The sequence below is a fragment of the Sarcophilus harrisii genome, chromosome 5 (genome assembly GCF_902635505.1).
Source record: "Sarcophilus harrisii chromosome 5, mSarHar1.11, whole genome shotgun sequence".
In the NCBI taxonomy this organism is placed as follows: domain Eukaryota; kingdom Metazoa; phylum Chordata; class Mammalia; order Dasyuromorphia; family Dasyuridae; genus Sarcophilus; species Sarcophilus harrisii.
In genome coordinates this window covers 140,844,576-140,868,709 of record NC_045430.1, presented here as the reverse complement: position 1 = coordinate 140,868,709, position 24,134 = coordinate 140,844,576, and the positions used below count along the sequence as shown (strand labels likewise).

The following is a 24,134-nucleotide window of genomic DNA, read 5'->3' as shown; positions in this document are numbered from 1 at the left end:
AAGATTAAAGGTTCATTAACGTGGTTAATTCTCATAATGTAACATTAGATAATGTGTGAGAGCCATTTCAGCACTAAGATTTTTTCTAAGGTGAGTTTGCAAAAATTCAATTCAATAAACATTTATTAACTGACTACTGTGTGTATCAAGCACAGTGCTAAGTGTTGGAATACCAAAAGAGGAAAAAGATAATCCCTGCTCTCAAGGAGCTTGCAATCTGTATTCATAAGCAATTATGAGGTAAAAGTCTTAAAGCAAATTATCATATTATTTCAGCCTCTATTTTTCATAATTGACCTCTGTATTCATTGTTGTTTTTATGTTTTTCATACATCTCCAATGACACAAGTATTTATATTATTTTCCCAAGTACTTTGATATGGCTCACTTGATTTGTGAAATTGAAAAAAATTCTTTACCTCCTTAAACCTAACAAAACTATAAAAATATAAAAGCCTTTAGTTAGCTTATATGAGTTTGGTGCTTAGTAGAGCCTTTTAAAATTATTTAAATAATCTTGAATGATAAGGATAATATTGTAAACATAAAGGAAAAATGGAAACAATTTTAAAATTATTTTTCTCATGCCTCCATAAAATCAAATTTCTATAAGGTCAGTTACACTAATAGCTAAATCAGCTCAAAAATATATTAAATAGCTATTATGTCAAGAATGTTATGTTAATTGCATTGTTTATATGAATAATATCAGCCAAGACAGATGCTGCCCCTCTTTAAACTAATACTCACTCTAGTACTCATTCAAATTAAAATACAAAAGCATGTATTTAAAATCAAATAATAGTATATATCAATATGTTCCCAGCTTTTCTTTCTCTTTCCTCTACATACACATATAAAAACCCTCCAGTAAAATTAATAAGTACATTTCATAAAATTAAAGAATTTCAAATATTTAATAATAATAAAATTCTTAGGAGGAAACAAGCACATATGAAGTTTACTTACGGTCTAAATTGACTATTGTGGGTGTAGTATCACCTTCACCTGAAAAAGCAAACAAAGTATTTTAAAATTGATTTTAAAAAATACCTGAAAAAAGTCCTAAAATAAGTATCTAAGTAAAGGAAACAAAATACTTCAAATTACTTTACATATTGCTGTTATCCTCTCTTTCTCCTTTCTTTCCTTTCTCCTTCCCTCCCTTTTCTCTGTCTCTCTCAAATCCTTCCCTCTTGTATCCCTTTCTTTCTCCATCCCCCTTTATATAGACACACACAGAAATACATATATGTGCATATATTATATATAAATACATAAATTTAGCAGACAAGATATATTTGTGTATATATAATACCACCCAAATTTAAGACATTAGAATTCTTCAAAGTAATTATTAATTGTTATATTGGAAGAAATTAGATTGCTGTGTGTATTAGTACCAGATAATATATCTGCTTTCATCTTTTTTTTTTTAGTAGCCTACCAGGATTTGGTTTTTATGTCAGTTGGAGAACGAATTTACAGCATTTTCAGTTACATTACTAAAATTAAATAATTATTAATTTCTATTGAATTGACAAAAATGTCCAGTAATGGGAAATATATGATCTTTAGTAGGACTAAGTTATCCTAGAGGAAAATTATAGATAACACTGAACTAATCTGAACTAATACTGCACAAAGGTGCAGAACTATAAGAAATGAATATATCATATATATTATCTAAGAAAATCCAAATTCTGAATCTAAACTAATAATGTAGTGGTTATTTTATAGCTGAGTGGAAATTCAAGGTTCTATTTCATGTTTTCAGTATTACAAAATGGTGAGAAGTTAAGGGTGCTGATTTCTTTGGTAGATGTGTGAAACATTCATTTCAATTTCAAAAGATACTACTTTTCACAAACCCCCTGCCAGGGGTTAAATGCAGCAATAGTGACAGGACAGGAAGATGCTTGGGATAGGGAATAATTAAGCAATAATGAATGAGGCACAAGGCATTTCCTGGAGCTAAATGACTAGCTATTTGGAATTGATGGCCTATAGTGCAGTCAGGCACAATTAACAGTAGCTGGCTGTTAATCCCTGAAATTGCCTTGAACTCAAAAAAAATTAGCAATGGATGGAGGATAAGGGGGAGAAACATAAGGATTTCTTTTTCAGAGATGCAAATTTGACAGTTATATATTTTTAGGTATTTCTAGGTGATTAGTTCATATAAAAGACTTATTTTCTAATATTTAACTTAGAAACATAGAGGAAAGATTGGTAAAAAGATAGGAATATGAATTTCATCATTCTCTCTCTCTACCCCCATCCAGTTTTCCTTTAGCTTATTTTGAGGTGGATTTTGTCTTTGAGTTAGCTGTTGACAGCTTATTAGTTGGTATGGATAGGTGGTCTACAAATTGGGAGAGGTGCAGGCTAGGGAAATTAAAACATCAAGGTTATTGGTTTCTCCGCCCAAGTCAATTACTTGCAATTTTTAAAATGAATAGCTTTGTGCTCCCTTGGTTGCTTTGATGTGAAAGGCTGCAAGACAACAGAATTCTCCTGCTAGCATCTTGTGAAGAAGGTGTGATTTGCAAGGCCTGTGGTTTATTATTGGGGTTGGAAACAATATTTCATAATGTGAAAAGAGGCCTTAGTTGATTTAACTCTTTCATTTCATTAACACCAGATACATTTTTTTTTCCTTCTTGCTCTTTTTCTCTTGGAAAAATAACTCTTGTGTTATTAAGGATCAGGCTGTTTTTCTTAAAGAGAAGGAAGACTACCAAAATATATAATGAGCAAAGCCTTTCTTAATGATAAGGATTTTATAGATACAGATATAGATACACATATATAAAACATACACAGTATACATGGAAATCGATATATGTCTCATATATAATGACTTCCAAAATGGCAAAGCAAAATCTAAGCCAGTAATTCAGACATTTGAACTTAGCTTCTTCTTTTGCTATGACCAAATCAGCTAAAAGAACAGCTTCCTAATTAACTGCAGCCAATCCTGTATCTAATGACATACATTCTGGCAGTTTTACCTTGTGTATCAATCACTTCATTCACACTTATTGAACATCTGAATTGTTTTAGGTGCTAGGAATCAATACAAAAAGTGAAAAAGTCCTTACTCCCAACAATTTTACATTCTTTTAAAGAGAAAACATGTACATGTGCAAATACATACAAAATAAATGTATACAGAAAAAATAAAAAGGGATGGAGGGAAAGTAAATGGGAAAAAAAGCTGAAAATGCTTCATATAGGAGCTGATACTTCAGCTGCATATTGAAGGAAGAAAGGGACTCCACAAGAGATGAATCCAAAGTGCATTTAAGGCATAGAAAATTGCCAGTGTCAAGGTATGTATATGGGAGGTAGAGGACACAGATGTGAAGACCACAGAGAATTCAAATAAGAAGTTTGTCTTGATTATAGAAGGTATGAAAGGGAGTAATGTATAGTGAGCCTAGAAAAAATAGATTGAGGCTAGGTTTTGAAGTGATTTGAAATCCAAAGACACATATTTCTATTTTATCCCAGAGGCAAAAGACTTTTTTTTTTTATTATTCAGAGGAGTAACAGGGTCAGATTTGTACTTGAGGAGATTAATTTTAGTACCTTTGTGGCAAATGTGTGAAAAAGGGGAAGAGGTAAAACAGACAGAACAACTAAGAAATCATTGGAATAGTCTAAACAAGAGATGATGAAAGCATGAATAAAAGTATTAGTAAGGAGAATAGGTCAGATGTGAGAAGTGATTTAGAGGAAGAAATAATGAGATTTGTCAACTATGCTTTGTAGAGTTCGTCTTCATTGAATATGAAGATATCTCATGACTATATGTTTGTTCATTCATCTGGCCATTGACATATGCACACATATACATATTTTAGTTTGCTAAAGATTTCTATAAACTGTTGCTTAGAAATCAAAACTTCTGGGCTGCTATAATGAATAAAATTTATTTTGTAAACCTTAAAGTTCTATATATAATTGCTATATAAATTATTGTCACTTTTGTACTCTGGTTTTCAACCTCATTACTCAACTGATATGGTTCTTTCTAGTGTTGCCAGAGATCTCTTAACACATTTGATGAATTTTTTTCATATAATCTCATTTTAATTTCTCATGTCAAATCTGGGAGCAAGGTACTATTATTATTTTCATTTTATGTTCAAGAAAACTGAAGCAAACAGAGGTATTTTTGAGGCAAGTTCAAATCCAGGTTTTCCTGAGAGTACAGGACTCTATCGACTGAACTACTTAGCTTCTTCTTTTGCTATGATCAAATCAATAAAGGAAAGCTTCCTAATTCACTGCAGTCAAAGAGAGGTAGTGCCAAGCAAAGCAGGTTTGGTGTTGCTGGACTAATAGTTCACCCCAGAACCAAGAAAACTTGGGTTCCAATCCTGTATTTGACATACATTCTGGCAGTGTTACCTTGTGTATACAGTCATTACATCTCTCATTGCTTTAAGCAATTATCTAACTCTATATGTTACAAAAAAGAATACTGATCTGACCTAGCAGAAAGTTAGCTTACTTGGTAATTCCCCATAACAATGAAATCAGAGGGCTAATGCTCATTTTTTCTATTAAGACAGAGGTGATACAAAGTATGGACAAAGTAGAGAACTGCCCAGGGTACAACAAGCAAGAAAATATAATAAAAGATACTTAAATAATATTCTAATGGGGAAGATTTTTTTCCTGTCTAAAAAAAAACTCTTATGACACACATAGGCTTTATTTTATGATGATTTGTTGTATGTTTTGCAATGAAGAAAGTACAAAATCCTCCAAGGGATAAAAAAAAAAAAGAGAAAGATGGTCCCCACATGTGACAACAATATCTACAAAGCATAAATGCCTTATACAAAGATCTGGGATTCTGTCTTTCACTTAGAGAGGGTCTATGAGATTGAGAGGCAGTGGTATACCACAGTGTGCCTGTGCCATCTGTATTCATGAGAGTACCTCTTTCAGAATTGTAGAAGTCTGTATTATATTTTTATTGTTGATAAACTTGAAATGTTTTCAGTCATGTCTGGCTTTTGGGGTCTCCATTGGAAGTTTTCTTGGTAAAATGACTTGCCTCAGATAAGCATTTGAGTCCAGATCTGAACTTAAGTCTTCCCTATTCCAGATGGGACTCTGTTCACTATTGCCACCTAGCTGCACTGTATTATTACATAGACATTATATAGACATTATATTTACACCACAAATGGAAGGAAAAAAGGAAATATCGAATAAGGACAGGGAGTTGGAGAGATGTATCAGAACGAATGCAGAACAAAAGAAAAAGAGAGAGAGAAACAAGTTCTGGTTCTAAATTGGTAAATTTCATTAAAAAGCCCTATATATATGTTTTTTTTACTTGATAGAGATATACAGAATTTTGATGCTTTTTTCAAACATAAGATACTTTATTCAACAACCAGCTGATTCTTGAGGGTATAATTTATGAAAGATACACTACTAAAAATGGATTATCAGATTCACAAATCATTTTAGTTTTCTTTAGAATTACTTTTAAAACACAGCTCATAAACCTGAAGCTTATGGGGTCAATCTGTTTTTTGTTTGTTTATTTAAATATCCTTTTTTTTTTTTTAACTACAAGGTAGTGAAATGTAGGACATTTTTATTGGGTTATTTAAAATGCATATGGCTTTTCTTTGTCTCCCTAGCACTTAGCCCAAAAGCCCAGCAAATAGTAGACACCTAAAACTAATTCTACTGAGCTCTGGGATCTCATCCATGTGCATAACTCTTTAACAGTTCAAATTGCCACCTATCTATAGCTGCCTAAACTGTAAAACTCCACAGTATCATTAAAAGTCCTTAGGGCATAAAAATGACAATACATTGGTAAAAGCCATCCTAAGCTCTGGAAACAACTATTGCTGTTGTTTATTCCTTAATGTCTGACTCTTCATCACCTCATTTGGATTTTTCTTTGCAAAGATACTGGAATGATTCGTCTTTTTTTTTCTCCAGCTTATTTTCCAGATGAGGAACTGAGACAAACAGGAGTAAGTGACTTGCCCAGGATCACATGAACTCGGGAAGATGAGTCTTTCTGACTCCAGTTTCAGCATTCTATTTATAGCACCATCTGGCTATCCTGGAAAGTTCTACCATGATGAAAAGTTTTCAGATATGTTCCTAGCAAGTTACTATTTTCCAATGACCAACTGAATTAAGTATGCATAGGTAGCCTGGCCACTTGTTGATGACTCTTTGTGCTATAGAAATTAATGAACAAGAAAACTCCAAAATGACCACCAGATCTATACAATCACCTTTCCACTTCTGCAATACAGTGGTAAAGCAATAGAACAGAGGCAGAGCATGTGAAGAAATTATATCTATAAATATTACTACAATGGACACAGTATGATTAAAATATTTCTACTAGAAAAGATTAGAAGCAAGCACACTTACAGCGAGAGATTGGGCAGTAATCCCAAGGAACTAGCAAATTGCCTGTGTAACACCATGGCCCATGAGCATCATCATCAGGATTACGGCAGTAATTCTTATTCAGTTTACTAGCATCTGGTTCCCAAAAAGTATGTCTGTATAAAAACATGTTATAAACATCATAAGCTGTTCACTACAAGAAAACAAAGTATTACCAAAAAAAGAGTCCATAGCTTGCATTATAGATCTTAAATTTTTACCACTTATGTAAAAGTTCATGTATGTTTCAATGAATCCTTTCTTTAGAAACTTCCATCTTAAATTAGGGATATAAATGATTCACATACTTTCTATTTTATACTGTTGGAATCCTTTTCTGTTAAAAAGAAATATTTTAGTTAGAAATATAAAAACTAGGACAGATATGCAACTTTATTTTGCTATCTATTCTATAACCGCTGCTCTGAAGTGAAGAGGATGAAAGCATTCAAAATTCAAAAGCCTTCAAAGACAAAGAAAAAATATTCTATATCTAAATTCATATATAAATACATGGTTATCTGTATCTATTCAAATGTTTGTAGATTTTGCATCATTTGCAGTTATCATAAGGATATGAGCTTAAGTAATAATGAAAATTGAGAAGCAATCCAAAGGAAATCAGATTACAAAAAGTAAATGATATAATAAAAATGGAAAACAATCTTCATGAAAACCCTTAATTAATTTGTAATCTTCATGTTCATGAGGTACAATATTACTGAGAAGTAGGAGAAGACCTACTGCAAAGTATTATTTGAATAAGATTTTTATATGTGTATTTTATTAGACATAGCTAATGCAATTTAAGGTCATTATTGAGAAAGTAATAGTGTGCCTCTTTCAAGCATTCTCTTTCTCCTAAATTTTCATCCTTTCCTTATCTACTGCTTTCTTCCCTGCTGTGTATAAGCATATCCATTATCTTCCCCACCTTTGAAACTTTCACTGAATCCTAGTAACCCTGAATGCATCCTGTAAATCCACCTTTTTTCCAAATACCTAAAATAAAAAGTCTACCATCACTATCTACTTTATCACTCCACATGTATTTCTTAATTCCACTGAAACTAATCTCTTTAAGGTCATCAGTGAAGGAAGGAAAGGATCAATGTGTCTGTTATATTAATTCAGGCCCTTCTTATATTTCATCTAGCTTAGTGAAATAGTCTCCTAATTGATCTTACCAATCTCTTCCTCTTCCAATGCATTTTCATCATGCTGCCAACTAATAATTTTTAAGTCAGTTAGTAAAATTTTAATTATGCACTTAGTATGTGTTAGGTATAATGCTAAGTGCTAGGAACACAATAAAAGAAAAAAAAAACCTGTCGCTGTTCTCAAGGAGCACTCATTCTAATGGAAGAAACAATATTTTCAAAAAAAAATCATCTGCATACAAGACAAAGACAGTGCAAATAAAAATTAATCTCAAAGAAAAGGCACTAGCAGTGAAGTAAGGGAGAATGGAAGAAGAGCCTCCTGAAGAAGGCAGTATTTGAACTGAGTCTTGGAGGATTCCAGGAGGTGAAGGTGAGGAAGGAGAGTACTCCAATCATTGGAGACAGCCAGTGACAAGGTAGGTAAAGATTATATCTCTCCCTGCCCTAAAAGTTTTAATGGTTCTGTTGTCTTTAGGGTTGGGCAGCCACATAATGCAGTGGGTAGAATGCTGGCCTCAGACACTTGTGTGACCCTGGGCAAGACACTAAACTCTGTTTGCTTCAGTTTCCTCATCTGTAAAATGAATTGAAGAAGGGAGTGGCAAACCACACTAGTATCTTTGCAAAGAAAACCCCGCAAGGAGTTACAGAGAGTTAGACCCCACTGAAACAACTGAATACCACCACAACTACCACCAAAATTGCCTGTAAGATAAAATACAAAGTGCTTTGTTTTGCATTTAAAGTTTTACAGCCTGGCTTCAACCTATATTTCCAGACCAAATTCACATCAACTACCTGAATTTACTCTATGTTCCAGACAAATTGTTTTAATTTCTGCTCCTTAATCTAGCATTTCCTCATTCCTCCATACAGGTTTTTCTATGCCAGGAACCCTTTCCCTTCTCAATTCCATCTCTTGGAATATCTAACTACATTAAAGACTGCACTAAAGTGCCAGCTCCTACATGAGACCTTCCCTGATTTCCCCCCCACCAGTTGTTAGCATTTCTTCAGCCTTCTCTTGTACTCTAGAATATAAACTACTGAAAACAGTCTCTATTTTCATTTTTATCCTTTTATCTTCAGTACTTAAAACAGTACCTGGCATGCAATAAGTAGCGAAATGACTACCCCAAATCTTAAATCCCAAATTTCTGCCAAAATCATGTTCCTTCTCCTCCTATTCCTGAGGTTCTTATCACATGGTATTCTTATGTACAGTCTCTGTCTTACCTCCACAAGGATGACATTTGCTAATTTTCTTGACAGTGGGAAGTTAGTTGTTAGTCATCTATGTAATCCCTCCAAACATAGCCCCCTTTTTACTATAGCACATTGCCTTGAAATTTGTACTTCTCACATTTCCAAGTAAAGAATCATTCACATACTATATATATATATTTAATCCATACTTGTGTTATTACCATATGTTGATTATTCCATAAATAAAATTTACTCACCGGTGTAAGTCTTCCATATTCTTGTCCCACATGGAACAAGTTAGCCCAGATCTTGTTTTGGACAAATTTCCCATATAATTCTTGCCATTTCCACGATAACAGTCTAGTTTTTAAAAAATAAAATGAAAGTTGAGGGAGATAATCATTGAAGAAATCTATAGGAGAATGTAAGGATAATTATCTCTTTAAAAGCAACAAAATGCAATAAAAACATTTTTTAAAGAAACTATTAATAATATAAATGATTCAGAATACTCAAAGCCCAAGTCCTTTAATCTGGAACAATTATATGATACTTATTTTTTAAGCTAAATTGACAACTTAAACAAGTTCACCAGTTTTCTATATTAAAAATAAATAAGAAATATTAAGAACCACTGCAGCAATAAAAAATAAATGCATGTAGCATTAATTTTTAAGATAATTCTTTTGAGAATTGGAAAAGCCTATAGTAGTAATAAGAGAACTTGACAAGGAACCTAGACAGGGCTCTTGTCTATGTCGTTAATTCTTTGGGCAAACTTAGGTAGCTCATTTGGGGCTAAATCATCAATTCTTAAACTTTTATGTGTATGTATGGCTTTCTGGTGATACTTATGTGCTTCTTCTCAGATGAATGTTCTTAAGGGGAAAAAAATAATTGAAGGAAAATGTAATATATAATTAATGTTTAAAATTAAATTAAATATAAATTTAATTAATGTTGTGTGTATATGTATATGTGTGTATGAATAGACAGAAAGACAGACAGATAGAAAGAAATAGATATGGATATAGATAGATATAAAATTTCCTTTCCAACTTCATAGACATACACATTAAACCCCCTTCATCCCCACAAATTGTATTTTATATACCTGGGGTAGGAGTAGAACATCTGGGGATGTCCTCTTCAAGCATTATCTCTCTCCTAAATTTTCATCCTTTCCTTATCCACTGCTTTCTTCCCTGTATCCTTCCCTGAATCAGGGGTTAAGAACCTCTGATCTATTTTATCTTTAATATTTCTTTTGATGCTAATAATTCTAGAATATTCTTAGGCATTTCTCTAACATTTTTAGTTTTGGTCAAGTGAATACCATGCTTAACTTCAATATTTGTCTGGGCATTATCTTAATGCCATTTATTAAAAGTGAGCTTTTTATATGTACATATCAACAACTACATTGAAAGTGCCCTGGGGGTAGGGAATATGCCTTTTATGTCTTTTTATCTCATATTTTACCTATCACAGTAATTGAGCCCAATTAGCTTCTTAAAAAAATTGGCTGATAATCTGAATAATAGTAATAGCTAATATTTGTATAGTGTCTACTCTATAACAGTCACTATGCAAAGTACTTCACAAATAACTCATTTTAATCTCACAACAACCTTGGGAGGTACTATTATGCCCATTTTATATTTGACAAAACTGAGGCAAATGATAGCTAAGTGTCCTGCCCAGGATAACGCAGACAATATTTGAGGTCAGATTTGAACTTGTCAGACCACCACTTTATCCACTGAGTCACCTGAAATTTATCTTTTGTCTTATATTTAATTGCCTGTGTACTTGTCTATGTATCAACCCTGCCTTCAGTATAAAATAAAGGCAAAAACTATTTTTTTCTATCTCCAACATCTAAAACAGAGCTTTGTATGCAATATTAATAAGTATTTATTGAATATAATATTTTCTACAAAGTCATTTGTCTTTAATATGCTTTTCTGTTTTTCTTGAAGTCTTTCTTGGATAATTGACTTATAAATAACAATATGTAGAACTATATGTGCAGATCTCTTTGTGCTGCATCTAATAATCCATACATTTTGCTTAAACATTCAATATAAGAAAAGAAATTACATATATGATTGTTTTGGGAAATTAGGTTTCATTAACTAAAGTTTAATTGGAAATTGTATTTGACAGTATTATTAAAATAGTTTCTTAAATATATTATTTAAATTAACTGAATATATAAAAAATAATCTAATATTGAATTAAGATAATTTTAGAGTGCCTTACATTTATAATTTGAAAATGAACTATCATTACCATGGGGTAGATTCAGAATCTATAAAATTGATCTCTGCTAAGTTTAGAACATAACTACAATTTAAAAAAAAAAATCAGAGATGTCAACTTATTTTGTTATACCAATATAATTTAATTGCAATTTGATAGTGATTATATTTATATAGAGATAAGCATTTCTAAACTTCATAGTTAGCCCCAAAGGTTTTCTTTCTCCTCTATTTTTCCCCTTCAGAGAACTACTAAGAATGTTTAAGTGTGTGAACTTGATTCACTGATTCTTGAAGTTTTTATGAAAATTCCCCATCAATGTGATAGAAACTTGGAAAATAAATGCTTTTTTCCTACCAGAAAACTGTTTTGCTACTGTTGAAACATTCTTGAGCTAAAAATAAGGTTTTTGTACAGCTCTTAGTTGGTGATATTCCAAATAATTCAAAAATAATGAATCTCAATATTGAGTCAAAATCTTTTTATATATGCTATATATATATATATATATATATATATATATATATATATATAATTTCATTATATTTTAATAAAATGTAAAGCCCAATAATAATGAGAAAATATGTCTCTAGTACTTCCATATAGATGTTGATCTCTAAATCTATTTCCTTTCTCAACTTCTTCCTAGACTTCCAATCAATTATTCATTTAATGAGTCAGCAAGCATCTATTAAGTACTCACTACATACCAAGTATAGAAGATAGAGAAAAAGCAAAAAGTCAAGGAAGTGATAGGTATGTAAACTAGACCATAAAAGATGAATGCTGATGGAAAGTAATTCATGTTTTCAATTGCCTGTTAAAGGCTTTCACCTGAAATATTTCATTGGCGAATTCAAACTCAACATGCCTCAAAATGAATTCATCAGCTCCCATTCAAAACTGCCCTTCCTACTAACTTTATCTCAATTAATGATACTCAATCCTTCTGGTACCCCAGTTTCTCTGGTGCATAACCTTTGAATCACCTTTTGCTTTTCTTTCTCCCTTAGCCCATTAAATCAATCTGTTACTAAGTCCTATTGTTTCTATCTTCTCAACATTCCACACTGAAACCATGCTAGTTCAGGTCCTCCTCCTAACTCACGTAGATTATTACAATAGTGTTCTAGATTGATCTTGTTTCCATTCTATCATCTCTGTAGTCCATCAGTACCTGAGTAATAAATCTTCCGGATATACTTTTATTGTCATTTTAAAATTAATAAAAACTTTTGTGGCTAATAAATAATAGAGCTATTAAAACTTTTAAATGGCTATCAATTATCTAGCAATGAAATTTTATACTCCTGGTTCTTCACCATCTAGTTCTAACACTTTGGCTAACTTTATCTTTTCATTTGCTTTCAAGTATTTTGCATTCTAGCCAAAATAATTCTTTCCATATCCTTTTCTTCTCTTCATTGACCTGTTCTGAGACTTTGCTCATATCACTTTCACACACAAGTTAGACTCTTTCCCTAATTCCAGACTTCTGTCTCCACTAATGTTCTTTCCTTCTTCAGTATCTAATTCAAAAGAAATACTTCTTTCAGGAAGTGAGTGCTGCCTCAGCAGATCTCTTACAGCATTTTCTAATTGGCCCTCATCACTTTCTTTCTTATAGGTTCAATATCCCTCTGGCCCATCTCATTGCACTATAAACTACCTAAAAGAAAAATCATGTATCTCTTTGTATTTCCAGTGTCTAGCACAGAGCCTGGAGAACAGTAAAGACTTATTAATGCTGGTCAAATTGAATTGAATACACTGCATATATGCCTTAAAGCAGTTTAATACAAATCCAAGGCTCATACTAATTTCACTCCAACCCAACACTAACCCCATTTTCAAAATCAATTTTTGTGAATATTGTTGAGTAGATGATAGAAAACACAGAAGTTACCAAATCTTCTTTTAAAATAATTTGTTTCAACTTCTTGTTTTGACCATTACAAGAATATCTAAAGAACAGTAAAAACTGACTGGAGATTCAACTGCTTTCCCATTCACAACCTTCTTTCTTTGTTATTAATGACTAATAACACTGATAAAATGGTGAAAGTAGTTTAAAAGAGAGTTAGTAAAAGTAATGGCTGTCATTCTTCTTTTTGTATTCTTAGTGCCTACTACTGTGCTTTCAAAATAGTAGGCTTCAAAGATATATTGGTCAAGCTGAATTAAATACACTGGACATGTGCCCTAAAGTAGCCTAATACAAATGCAAGTTTCATATGGGAGGAGACAAAGGATCTTGGGAAGATGGTGAAGTAGGTCATTAAAGTCCAAGCTCTCCAGATTTCTACCACCAATATGGTAGATTTATCGGAGAACTATGGAAACCTCCACCTCCCAGACTGTGTGGGGAGTCCAGGATCTGAGACTGGGAGGATTGGGGAAACCTCTGGAGAATAAGAATGCCAGGCCTAGCTGTGCTGCAGAGACGTGACTCTGGATGAGAAGAAAGCAGTAAACTTTTTCTAAGTGCAGAAGCAATGGGGCAGGGAACCTAATGACTATGGATACTTGACTGAGGGTAGAGTTTTGTTCTGGGGTTTCATGTCAGGGGAAAGCTGAAGTGAAGCCAGAAACACTATCCCCACCTTACTCCCTACTACTTACACTAATAAGCTCTCTTTAAAAGGAAAAAAAAAGGGGGGGCAAGTAGAAGGAGCTCAACTATAGAAACTTACTAGAATAGGGAAAACCAGGGTTCATCTTCAAAGGAAGACAATGATTTTTTTTAAATCTCTTCTACCCCAAAGAGTAATATTAAATAACTACCTGCCCAGAAAGAATTTATAGAAGAACTCAAAAAAGACTTTAAATATCAAATGAAAGAACTGAGGAAAAACTTTAAAAAAATTAGAAGTACCATTCAAGAAAAAATAAGATTATGAAAAGAAAGTCAATCAAATAGAAAAGGAGATCCAGAGTTTTGAAGAAAATAATTATTTGAAAATTAAAATTGGGCTTATTTTAGGGGAATTTACAATTCCCCTAAAGGGGAAGGGGAAGCCAATGAAGCTATAAAAAATAACAAAACAATATAAAAAAAAATAAAAAATTAGAAGAGAATGTAAAACATTAAAAAAAAAAAAAGCAAGTCTGGAGAACAGATCAAGAGAAAACATAAGAACAATCAGAATACTTGATAGTTGTGATTTTAAAAAAACCTTGACACAATATTATAAGAAATAATCAAAGAGAATTCATCTGAAGAGATAGAATAAGAAAGGAAAGAGAAAATAGAAAAAAATTCACTAATCACCACTTCAAAGAGATCTTACAAGATAAACACATAGGAACATTATTGATAAATTTTGAAACCCCTCAGATCAAAGAGAAAATTTTACAAGAAAGCAAAAGAAAAGATTCAAGTATGCTGGAAGTACAATTAGAATTGTATAGGATTTATCAGCAGCTACAATAAAAGATTGCAGCCCCTGAATATTACATGTCATCAATCAAAAGAACTAGTTCTGTTCCTAAAAATATCACATTTAGCAAAAATTAAACATAATATTGAATGGAAAAATGGAGATTCAGTGAACTCAAAGATTTTCAAGATTTTGTCTCAACCAAACCTGAACTCAATAGAAAATTTAAATAGCTAATATCAATGATTAATTTCAAGATTCTCAATAAGGACAAACTGTATTTTATATGTGGAAACTGAACCATATGTCTAAGATTGACATCAATGATTAAGTAATTCAAAAGAAAGATTGGGACAGAGATGAGCATGTTCTGATTCTAAAAAATAAAACTGTCTAGGAAAAGATAAAAATAGTAATTAGGCTATATGAATGAGATACAGAGGAAGAACTGAAACAAAAGCATTAGATGAAGGAGAAGGGCTGGTGGTTGTAAAAACCTACTCACATGAGGAATGGGTTAAATAGAGAAGATTACATACATACATACATATATATATATATATATATACATATATATATATATATATATATATATAGGATAAAATGGGTTATAGTGAAGTGTGTAGGTTAATGGCAATGAGACTGTGTAGACTAATGGGAAAGGGAGTAAAAAAAGCAAAGAGTAGTATTGGATAGGTATAGATATAACAGGGTGTTTATATTAATGGGAGTGGGATAAGGTATGTACATTAATAGGAAGAGGATAAAGAAAGAGGGAAAGGGTAGAAGGAGAAAATAAGAGAGGGGAAAATGTTTTGTAAAGTAAAAATAAAATTAATGAAATTTAAAATAATAAAAGGAAAAAAGAGAAAGCATTGAGGTAACTTACATAAACTGATTTTAGCTATATCCTGAACAATTCAGACATGCATTTACTATCATGAATTTGTCCATGTTGCTATCTATAGAAAGAAATACTTCTCTGTTATCCTTACAAATATACATCAGATAGTTGTAAACAGATAGGAATAGAGACAGTACTTGTGAATTCATTACTTTAGAGAAGTCCTAGATGGGAGGAACCTCTCTATCAATGCAAATTGGTATCTTCTCTGTAATTATAGTCTTACAGAGATTATGTAGATTATTAAGAGGCTTGCCTAAGATCATACCACCATGTTGTGTCAAGGAACTTGAACCTAGAATACTCCTGGCTTCTAAACTATCCCTCTATGCACTATGCCATGCTCCAAAAAAATAGACAGTTACAAATGAATAAATAAATGATAAATATATAAGAAATAAATATATAATATATAGTTTAAAATATAGACATGTATATTATTTTATACGTATATATTGAAGCACCTGTCATTAATTTTCTCTTCAATTTATTAACTCTTACCTAATTTAGTACACAAAATGAATAATGCATAAAATGTATAATGATTCTGTACCTTGTTGATTTGAAACATCACACTTTGGAATCTGGGAACAATAGCCAATTCGAATGTTTGGATCTGTTGTAAAACACCAGGGTGATTCAGCCCCATCTGGATTTCGACAGTAATTTTCTCTTAGGTCTCTAGGGGAAAAAAAATCATGTTAATGTAAATTTAAAGTTTCATGTTCATGTTCAATGTTCAATACTCTAATTCTTCTAAAAACTCAGAATTCCTGAGATAGCATTTGTAATATTTTTTTAAAGACAAATGCAATTTTGTGTTGAATTTATCTTTACTTTATATTAAGCTAAGAAGGGTCATAGTTAAGGGTGATAATGGATTTGATGGGTAAGGTATGTTATTCCTTTAAACATTTTAAGATGCAATATAATATAGACAAGAATTGAATTTGGAGTCTGTAAATACTTTTGAATTTATTATGAATGTTTTAAAATGGGAACATAAATAAAATTCAATAACTTTAACAAATATGCAATTGGATTTACACAATTCTTACTTTCAACTTCTATACATTTTCACAAACCGCCCCCCCCATAGTTTGAAGAGATTCTTTCCATACCTATATCAGTAGCCTTCCTTCCTTCAAAACCCAGTTCATGTGCTATCTCTTCCATAAATTCATTCTGATTATCTGAGGAATTATAATTCCCTTTTTTGGAATCCACATGTATTTTTGTTGTCTTTTTCTATACATTTATCATAGTTTAATTTGTATTATAATTTATGTATATATCTTAATCTCCCATGAGACTGTAAACCCCTTGAAGACAGATTCTGTCTTTTATTTCTACGTCCACTGCTTTGTGTATATTTAAACTTTGATGGATATACAAAAATATTAGAATATTTCCTATATCACTCCATAAAAGCTATACACCTATGTATCCTACCCAATAGGATGGATGACTTCCAAATTTTTGTTAATATTATTGGAAGTCAATATAGCACTTGTATTATATACCTTTTGAGTATAATTCTCCTTTTATAATTGGGCTACTACCTTTTCTGGTCATGTATATTCTTAATGACATTCTCATATCACATATATCATATTCAAAGCCATTTTTGGCAATATGCCTGTTTTGTCTGCCAGGTATCATTTTGTTACTCTTGGGGCCTCCTATAATTTTGATTCTTTTGAGATTATTGTTTTCTATTATTTGTAGAAATAAAGGGATTCTTGGTCTGATAAGGAGTGAATCAGATCACCTTCACATTCCCTTTTACTATTTAAATATTGTAATATTGATATTTAGAGACAATTAAGTAGTGAAATGAATATAATATCAGATCTAGAATCAGGAAGAACAAATTCAAATATGGCCTCAGATACATACTAACTGTGAGACTTTACACAAGTCACATAATCTACTTCAAGTTTCCTCAATTATAAAATGTGAATCATAATATCGGTGACCTTTGTAGAATTGCTTTGACACTCAAATGAGATAGTATATATTACTATAAGAGCATCAGAGAACACTTGGAACATTGTAGAAGTTTAAAAATTCTTATTCCTATTATTGCCGCTTACCATTGGGCTTTGACAACAAAGAGGAGCTTAGCATCATTAAAAATGCCTCACAGTTTCTGAAATGTAATCCAGCTCCCTCTCTTCTGCCTGTCTAGTTCTGAATCTAATTAATGGTCCATCTCTAGATTCTCTTCATACAGCCATATACCTTTACTTAAAGTTAAACTATATTTTCATCAAGTTTAGGTTTTATCTTCTAGAATGGAAGTGACTGTATATTTTCAATACTTCTGGTAATTAAGTGGAACTCATTTATGAGAACCTATAATGTTTCAGAGCTCTATGAAATCATTCATCATCTATGAGCAGGAGAATTAAAGAATAATAATAAATAGAGAATGTCCATTATATCTGGTTTTATGTAAAGACTCCTCCACAACTGGCAAATTCCTTTAAAAAAAAAATGTATCCCCGTTACCTTTCACATGACAGCTACTTTAAAACTTTTTTTTAACATACTATTCTCTTTATTTTATCAGAAATTTAATTAGGAGAGCAGAAAGGTTCTATACTTATTTATAGTAATTTTAGAAACATGCTGAAATACTAAATGGATTAACATAATTATAGAAAATACTTTCAAAATTATAATTGAAGCTCAATAACAAAATGTGGTTTTAAAAATGGATACTTCTGGGAATTTTACCCTATTTCTTTGCTTTCATAGATATTACAAATCAGTGATTATTAATTTTATTGTAAGATTTCATATGTTCTGATTACAAAAGAAATTAATTCAGAAACACTTCAAAGTGTACTGCAAAATATGATTTTTTAAAAATCTAAGTGATTTTATGTGGCACACTTATTTATACCTAACAGGCCTACCTGAATTAGAAAACTTTTTAAAGGAAAGAATGTACAACTGGCTATAATATTCAACAGTGAAGCTACCATATCATCTACCCAGTTTCAAGCTGACAACCACTGCTATTACATCTTTCATTTCATTTTTCTAACTGCCTTAAGTCTTAGCACAGACTGTTTTATTTAAAGATGTAAGAACATTGATTGCCAAAGTTTCAAACTCATTGAATGGCATGTGTTCATAATTTGAGACCAAATTCAAACCTTTGCCTGCTCTAGCCCTTATGAAAAAGCCAATTATTAAGAAAAAATTAATAAGAGTAAAAGTCTCTTTCTCTGTGACACCACATACTTACAATTTTGATAAATTATGTGTGAGCATGAAATGTGTATATTAGATTTCACATAAAATGTGCTTACTTTACAATTTTAAACAAATAAGTATTTGGTGAAATAAGATTTGAGTTTTTTTATTTAATTTGACCCAAAATAACTAAATGAAAGCATGAGGTACCCAGTAACCCTGCATACTTGCCAATGCCAAATTCTGTGTAGTGTCTGAGGTGAGTGTGTCTAAATTTGGAAACACCTCATTAATCGGGTTTAAGGTAGAAAAGAAAACTAGAATCACCCTAATATTTTCCTCAATTCTTTCCTCTCTATTGAAACATGAATTGTGTACAGTTGCTAATGAAGTGGGACTAAAGCAAAGAGCTAATTATGTGATTCATAATGCTTCATCTCAGCCGGTATCATTAAATAATATACCTTGGCAAAGCTTCATTTAGAAAAAAGATTCAGCATCTGGAAGAAAGAGCATTTTAATGGCACTGAAATTTGATGTAAAATATTTCAAAAATAATAAGAAACTTACCAATGTGCCACTTTCTGTCAGGCCAACACACTATTAACAGAAGAACTTATGAATACTCCATGGCAAAATCTTAAGTTAGACAATGTGGTTTTCATTCTTTATTTAAATTTTTTTTGTTTGCATTTGTCTTAGTAAATTAAAGGGTAATTCTTCATGAAATAATAGTTCAAAGGCTAAGAATCTGATGAATTTCGTAGACCCCAATTACTACTTTGGCTTTCATAATTCACATGGATATGAAATATATGGGTTCAGATCTATGCTCATTCTATTTTCTCTGGAGGAAAAGTCAGTTGGGTGTTTATCACATAGTCTATATAGTAATCTCTTAAATATATATCATACTCTAACTTTAATCTAGAATAATTTAAGTGTTTCCCTTCTCTTTTTATAAGTATCTTTTGTCTTTCCATTTTGATTTTAATTCCTAATTTTGTGACATCTTGGTCAATTACAATTCATGATTCATTATGTAATCATGAAATGAGGGAAATATAGGGAAAGGGCACTAACAAGTTAATAACAAAATAATAAACTTAGTATGAGCTCCACAATAGTTCACACATAGGAAAGGTGTCTGTGGAAGGGTGGGAATCAGATTGACCAAAGTACTTGTAACAGCTCTGCTACTTAAAACCTGCCAGTTTAAGGTCAAATATCTATTTCTTGAAATATTAGAATCTAAAATTTTCCAAACATTTAAATTTAAGAAAAAATAAAAATATCCTTAATCAAAATTTAAACAATGATAAAGAACCTTAATTATGTGTATTATATTTAATAAAGAGAAGATATTATTAGTAATGTTATATTTTTGAGAGCAATCATTTTATCTTTTAGCAACTATGATCAGTTTAAACATATATGACATTATGTTCCATCTTATAATAAAAAGAAACTAGAATATAAGTAATGTCATTTAACATTATAGCCATATCATTGCAATTCACATTAAAACTAGTTTTCTTTAGTTTAAATTGCTCAGATAATTACTTTAGTTTCCCACTTAATGTGATTTACTTAGATTTATTCTGAGAAATTTATTTGAGCTTTAAATATTTGCATATATTTAAATTATTGTAGTTTTCAAAGATAAATTCTTCCCCTGCTATAAAATTATGTCTAGAAAAGAAAACCCCATTTCTTTTTTTTGGGGGGGGGAATATTTTCCTCCAAAATCAATCTGCAAAATCAAAACACATCTAAAATTTAGCATCATTGCATCAAAACATATGGGGAGGGGAAGGGGGTGAGGACATGTTAACGTTGACTACCCTGTCTCTTCCTTCTCAAAGTACATTAAATTGGCATGACAAGTAATATTTTTCATTAAATTATACATACTTGCACTTAAAGTTCTCAGGAGTTATATCATGTTGATGAGGATACTGGGTGTCCCAGCGCTGGCATGGAATTCCATTCCATATTGTGTTGACAGTACCTCGATAACCTTCTCCTTGACCTCTGACACAATGGGTTGTTTCCATAGGAATATCACTATTATTCATAGTACTATGAGCTATTTAAAATAAAGGATGGAAAAAAGTACTCTTGTTAATTGACTTAGTTGCTCTTTCAAAGTTCAATTTTATTAGTGGTGTATTCTTATCATTTTAGAAATTTCTTAAAGTTTGGGACTTCATTCATAATATCAAATAACAGTTATAGGTAGTATCCTTCATTCATATTTTCCCATGAACCCAAATCCTAGAAAACCTACCACTGACTTTCCTGAAAATAAAATGTATGTGGGCATATAGACACATACAAATGCATGTATGAATATGTGTGTACTTACAAATAACATATTACCCCTATATTTAAAATTTCACAGTGCTAAAATTAAGTTGCTCCAATGTTCTAAAATTAAGAACTTTGCAATGTGTTTAGCCAAGATCTTGACTTTAAAAAAATAATTAATAAGCTTATAAATGCCATGGATATTTGCACTTAAAGTGCTAATGTAACTTTTTGCTAGTGTTTTAAAGAATACTTTAAATATTCCTTTCATTCATATTTTTCACATTGTATCACAATGCAACATTATCGTATCTCTTAACATTAATTTCTTCAGTCATTTTCTAAAATCTTCTATAGTACTTCCCACTTTTCTTGGAGGTTATGAAATGCAGTAAGAGAATAAAAATTAGAAAAAATCAGTTTTTACTGCAATTTAAGTCTTCATTTTTGGCATTACATCGATTCAGTTCTTAGAAAGCAAATAGTCATCTGCCACTTTAAAAATAAGATCCAAAATATATTGAAAAACTATATCTGATGCTTTCCCAAATAATTACTTATGTATTCTTCTTAAGTCTCTTTACTCTAGACAATTTACTATCTAGACTACCTCTGTCTATGTATTTTCCCTAATTTGGATGTTTTGTTTTACAAATACCAGGGGACAAATGTTGCACATAGAATGCAGGGATCCAAGTCATATTTAATGGAACATGTTTAAACACCCAATCAATTCTGCTCCTCCAGATTCTTCTGCATGAGAGATAAGCAAAGAACCAATAGGAATGTTCTGCATCAGAATTTCACATCTATGCAGCAATCCTGAACCAAAATGACAGAGAAAAGACAAAATGAAATCTGGCTTCAGCAATGGAGAACTGAAATGGATTTGCCTTGTTATTAGGCATCTTGTCCTGAGCAGATCCTTAAAATATATGTAAGCTACTAGAGGTCAGGAATTGTTTCATTTTTGCTTTCATATCCTTTACATCCATATTGTATGTGACACTGAAGGTTATTAAAATAAACACTTGTTCATCGACTGATCATTACAGAATATTTCATGCAGAAGCATTAAGAGATTACAACTTTTTCTTATCATTTTTATTCATTTCTATATTGGAGGGCATTTTTCAATTTGGAAGATTATTCCCAGAAGAGTCGATCCCAAAGTAAAATTCCAATCATAAACATTATCCTTGGATCTTCACCCTTTTACCACACACAACCATTCAGTTATCAAATCTACATCTCTTTTATTTTATACATCCTCTCTATTCATATAACCTTCACTGTCTTGCACCTGGCTCCATCATATTCCTATTGGTCTCTCCTCTTCAACTCTCTTCCTGTACAATCCACCCCAGACACATACCCAGCAGTTAAAGTGATCATTCTAGACAGCAGTTCTGATTTTGTAATTCTCAATACATTGTATTAATCAAATCAAGTCAATAACATAATGCTCACTGGGTACAAAGTCCTATGCTCAAGGCAACAAGTACAAAAACAAGTCTCTACTTTCAAGAAGTTCACATTCTGATGAGGAAACAACATGCAAAACAACTTTGTAAAAAGACTAACTTCGAAATAATCTTAGAGAAAAGGATCCAACATCTTCTTATAGAAGGTTGGATTTTAGATGAGATTTAAAGGAAGCCAGGAGACAGAAAGGGAAGGGAAGGGAAAGCATTTCAGGAATGGAAATGCTCCTGGGAAAAAGCCAATGAAAAGGCACCAATTCAAGAATTGGAATCACTTGTGAGAAGAACAGCAAGGAGACTAGTATCACTGGACTACAAAATACCAGAAATGGAGTAAGGCATAAGAAAACTTATAAAGGTCAGATATTTCTAGGTAATAAAATAATGATTTAAAAGACAAACATGATTTTACTTTTTTCCCCATAGGCAACATAGAGTCATTGGAATTTAATGAATAGGAAAATGGCATAGTCATGATGTATGCTCTAGGAAATTATCTTGATAGCTATCTGAGTATAGGATGGATTGCAATCGAGAAAGGCTAAAGAGTAGGAAACCAACCAGAACCTCTAGGATCACATAAAAACTCCTCTGTTAAACATTTAAAGCCCTTCACAACCTGGACCTAACCTACCCTTGCAGCCTTGGTATCCCTGTCCTGCATTTGATGGTTCAGTCAAACTATATTCCTTACTGCTTCTTATATAGTACATTCCATTTACTATCTTCTTACCTGTTCATTGGGTATGCTTCATGCCTAAAATGTATTTCTTCCTCCCCTCCACATTTTAGAAAACTTGTTTCCCTTAAGACTGAACTCAAGAACTACTACCTATATGAAACCTTTCTGGATTGATTCAGCTTCTAATGCCCTTTTCCCCAAAATTGGGTGATTTTTATTTGTTTATAGTCTGGACACATTTTTGTATGAACACCTCTTATAAAAGAATATAGGGTAGTTGAGGGCATAGACGGCTTCATTTGTTCTGGGTTTCTCCAGAATTTAACATGGAGCTGTGCTGTGTCCTGCTTTCTAGACTCCTACATTTGGGTGACAAAACATACTGTTGCTTTCTAGAGCCCCCATGCCAGAGTGATTAAAATATCCTGCTTTCTAATGCCCCCAAGTTGGGGTGACAAAACATACTGTGCTTTCAAGAGCCCCCACATGGGGGTGATTAAAATATTCTGCTTTCTACAGCCCCCAAGCTGGGGTGACAAAACTTACCATGCTTTCTAGTGCTCCCATGCCGGGGTGATTAAAATATACCATCTTAGTGGAAAAGTGATGAGGTGGGACTCCTGAGGATGCTGGGAAAATGGAGTCCCTTTATTCCAAGGACTTTTTTTCCTTTTACACCCTCATACTCTTGTATAACAAAACCCTGGGCACATGCCAAGTATATACTGCACATGTGGGACCACATAAACAACTTGTTATTTTATGTAGTTTGCCATCTGATGTTACTTTTCTACTCTGCTTCTTTCACAACACAGGTTGTCACTGCTCCCCTCAGGAAGGTCAAGAGCTCTTACGGGAGATGGGGAACCGAACTTGACATAGTTAGCAGGTTCCCTCTGGGCTGAAGGGTCTTATACGTCACCCAGAGTTCCCCCACTGTCTTTGTCTCTCTACAATGCTATGCAACTATTGGGTACTTAATAAATGCTTGCTGAGTGACTGAATGTAACTAAAGTCTTAAAAAGAAAACCCATTTAACTTTAAAACAAATAAAATGGAAACTGATTAATAATATAAAATCATTGT

The 24,134-nt window shown here is 32.1% G+C and overlaps 1 protein-coding gene across 5 annotated transcripts in view; it reads right to left on the bottom strand.

Annotated features, from left to right (window-relative positions):
- The window catches only part of HGF (hepatocyte growth factor), a 105,184-nt gene that overhangs the window by 13,447 nt on the left and 67,603 nt on the right, over positions 1 to 24,134 (bottom strand). For all 5 annotated transcript variants that reach the window (XM_023504735.2, XM_031938662.1, XM_003771459.3 and 2 more), the window contains 5 exons: positions 20,487 to 20,661; positions 15,919 to 16,046; positions 9,074 to 9,176; positions 6,430 to 6,563; positions 970 to 1,008 (listed from right to left, as the gene is read on the bottom strand). In XM_023504735.2, coding sequence (XP_023360503.1) covers positions 970 to 1,008; positions 6,430 to 6,563; positions 9,074 to 9,176; positions 15,919 to 16,046; positions 20,487 to 20,661 — 579 coding nt within the window. The remainder of the gene's footprint in view (positions 1 to 969; positions 1,009 to 6,429; positions 6,564 to 9,073; positions 9,177 to 15,918; positions 16,047 to 20,486; positions 20,662 to 24,134) is intronic.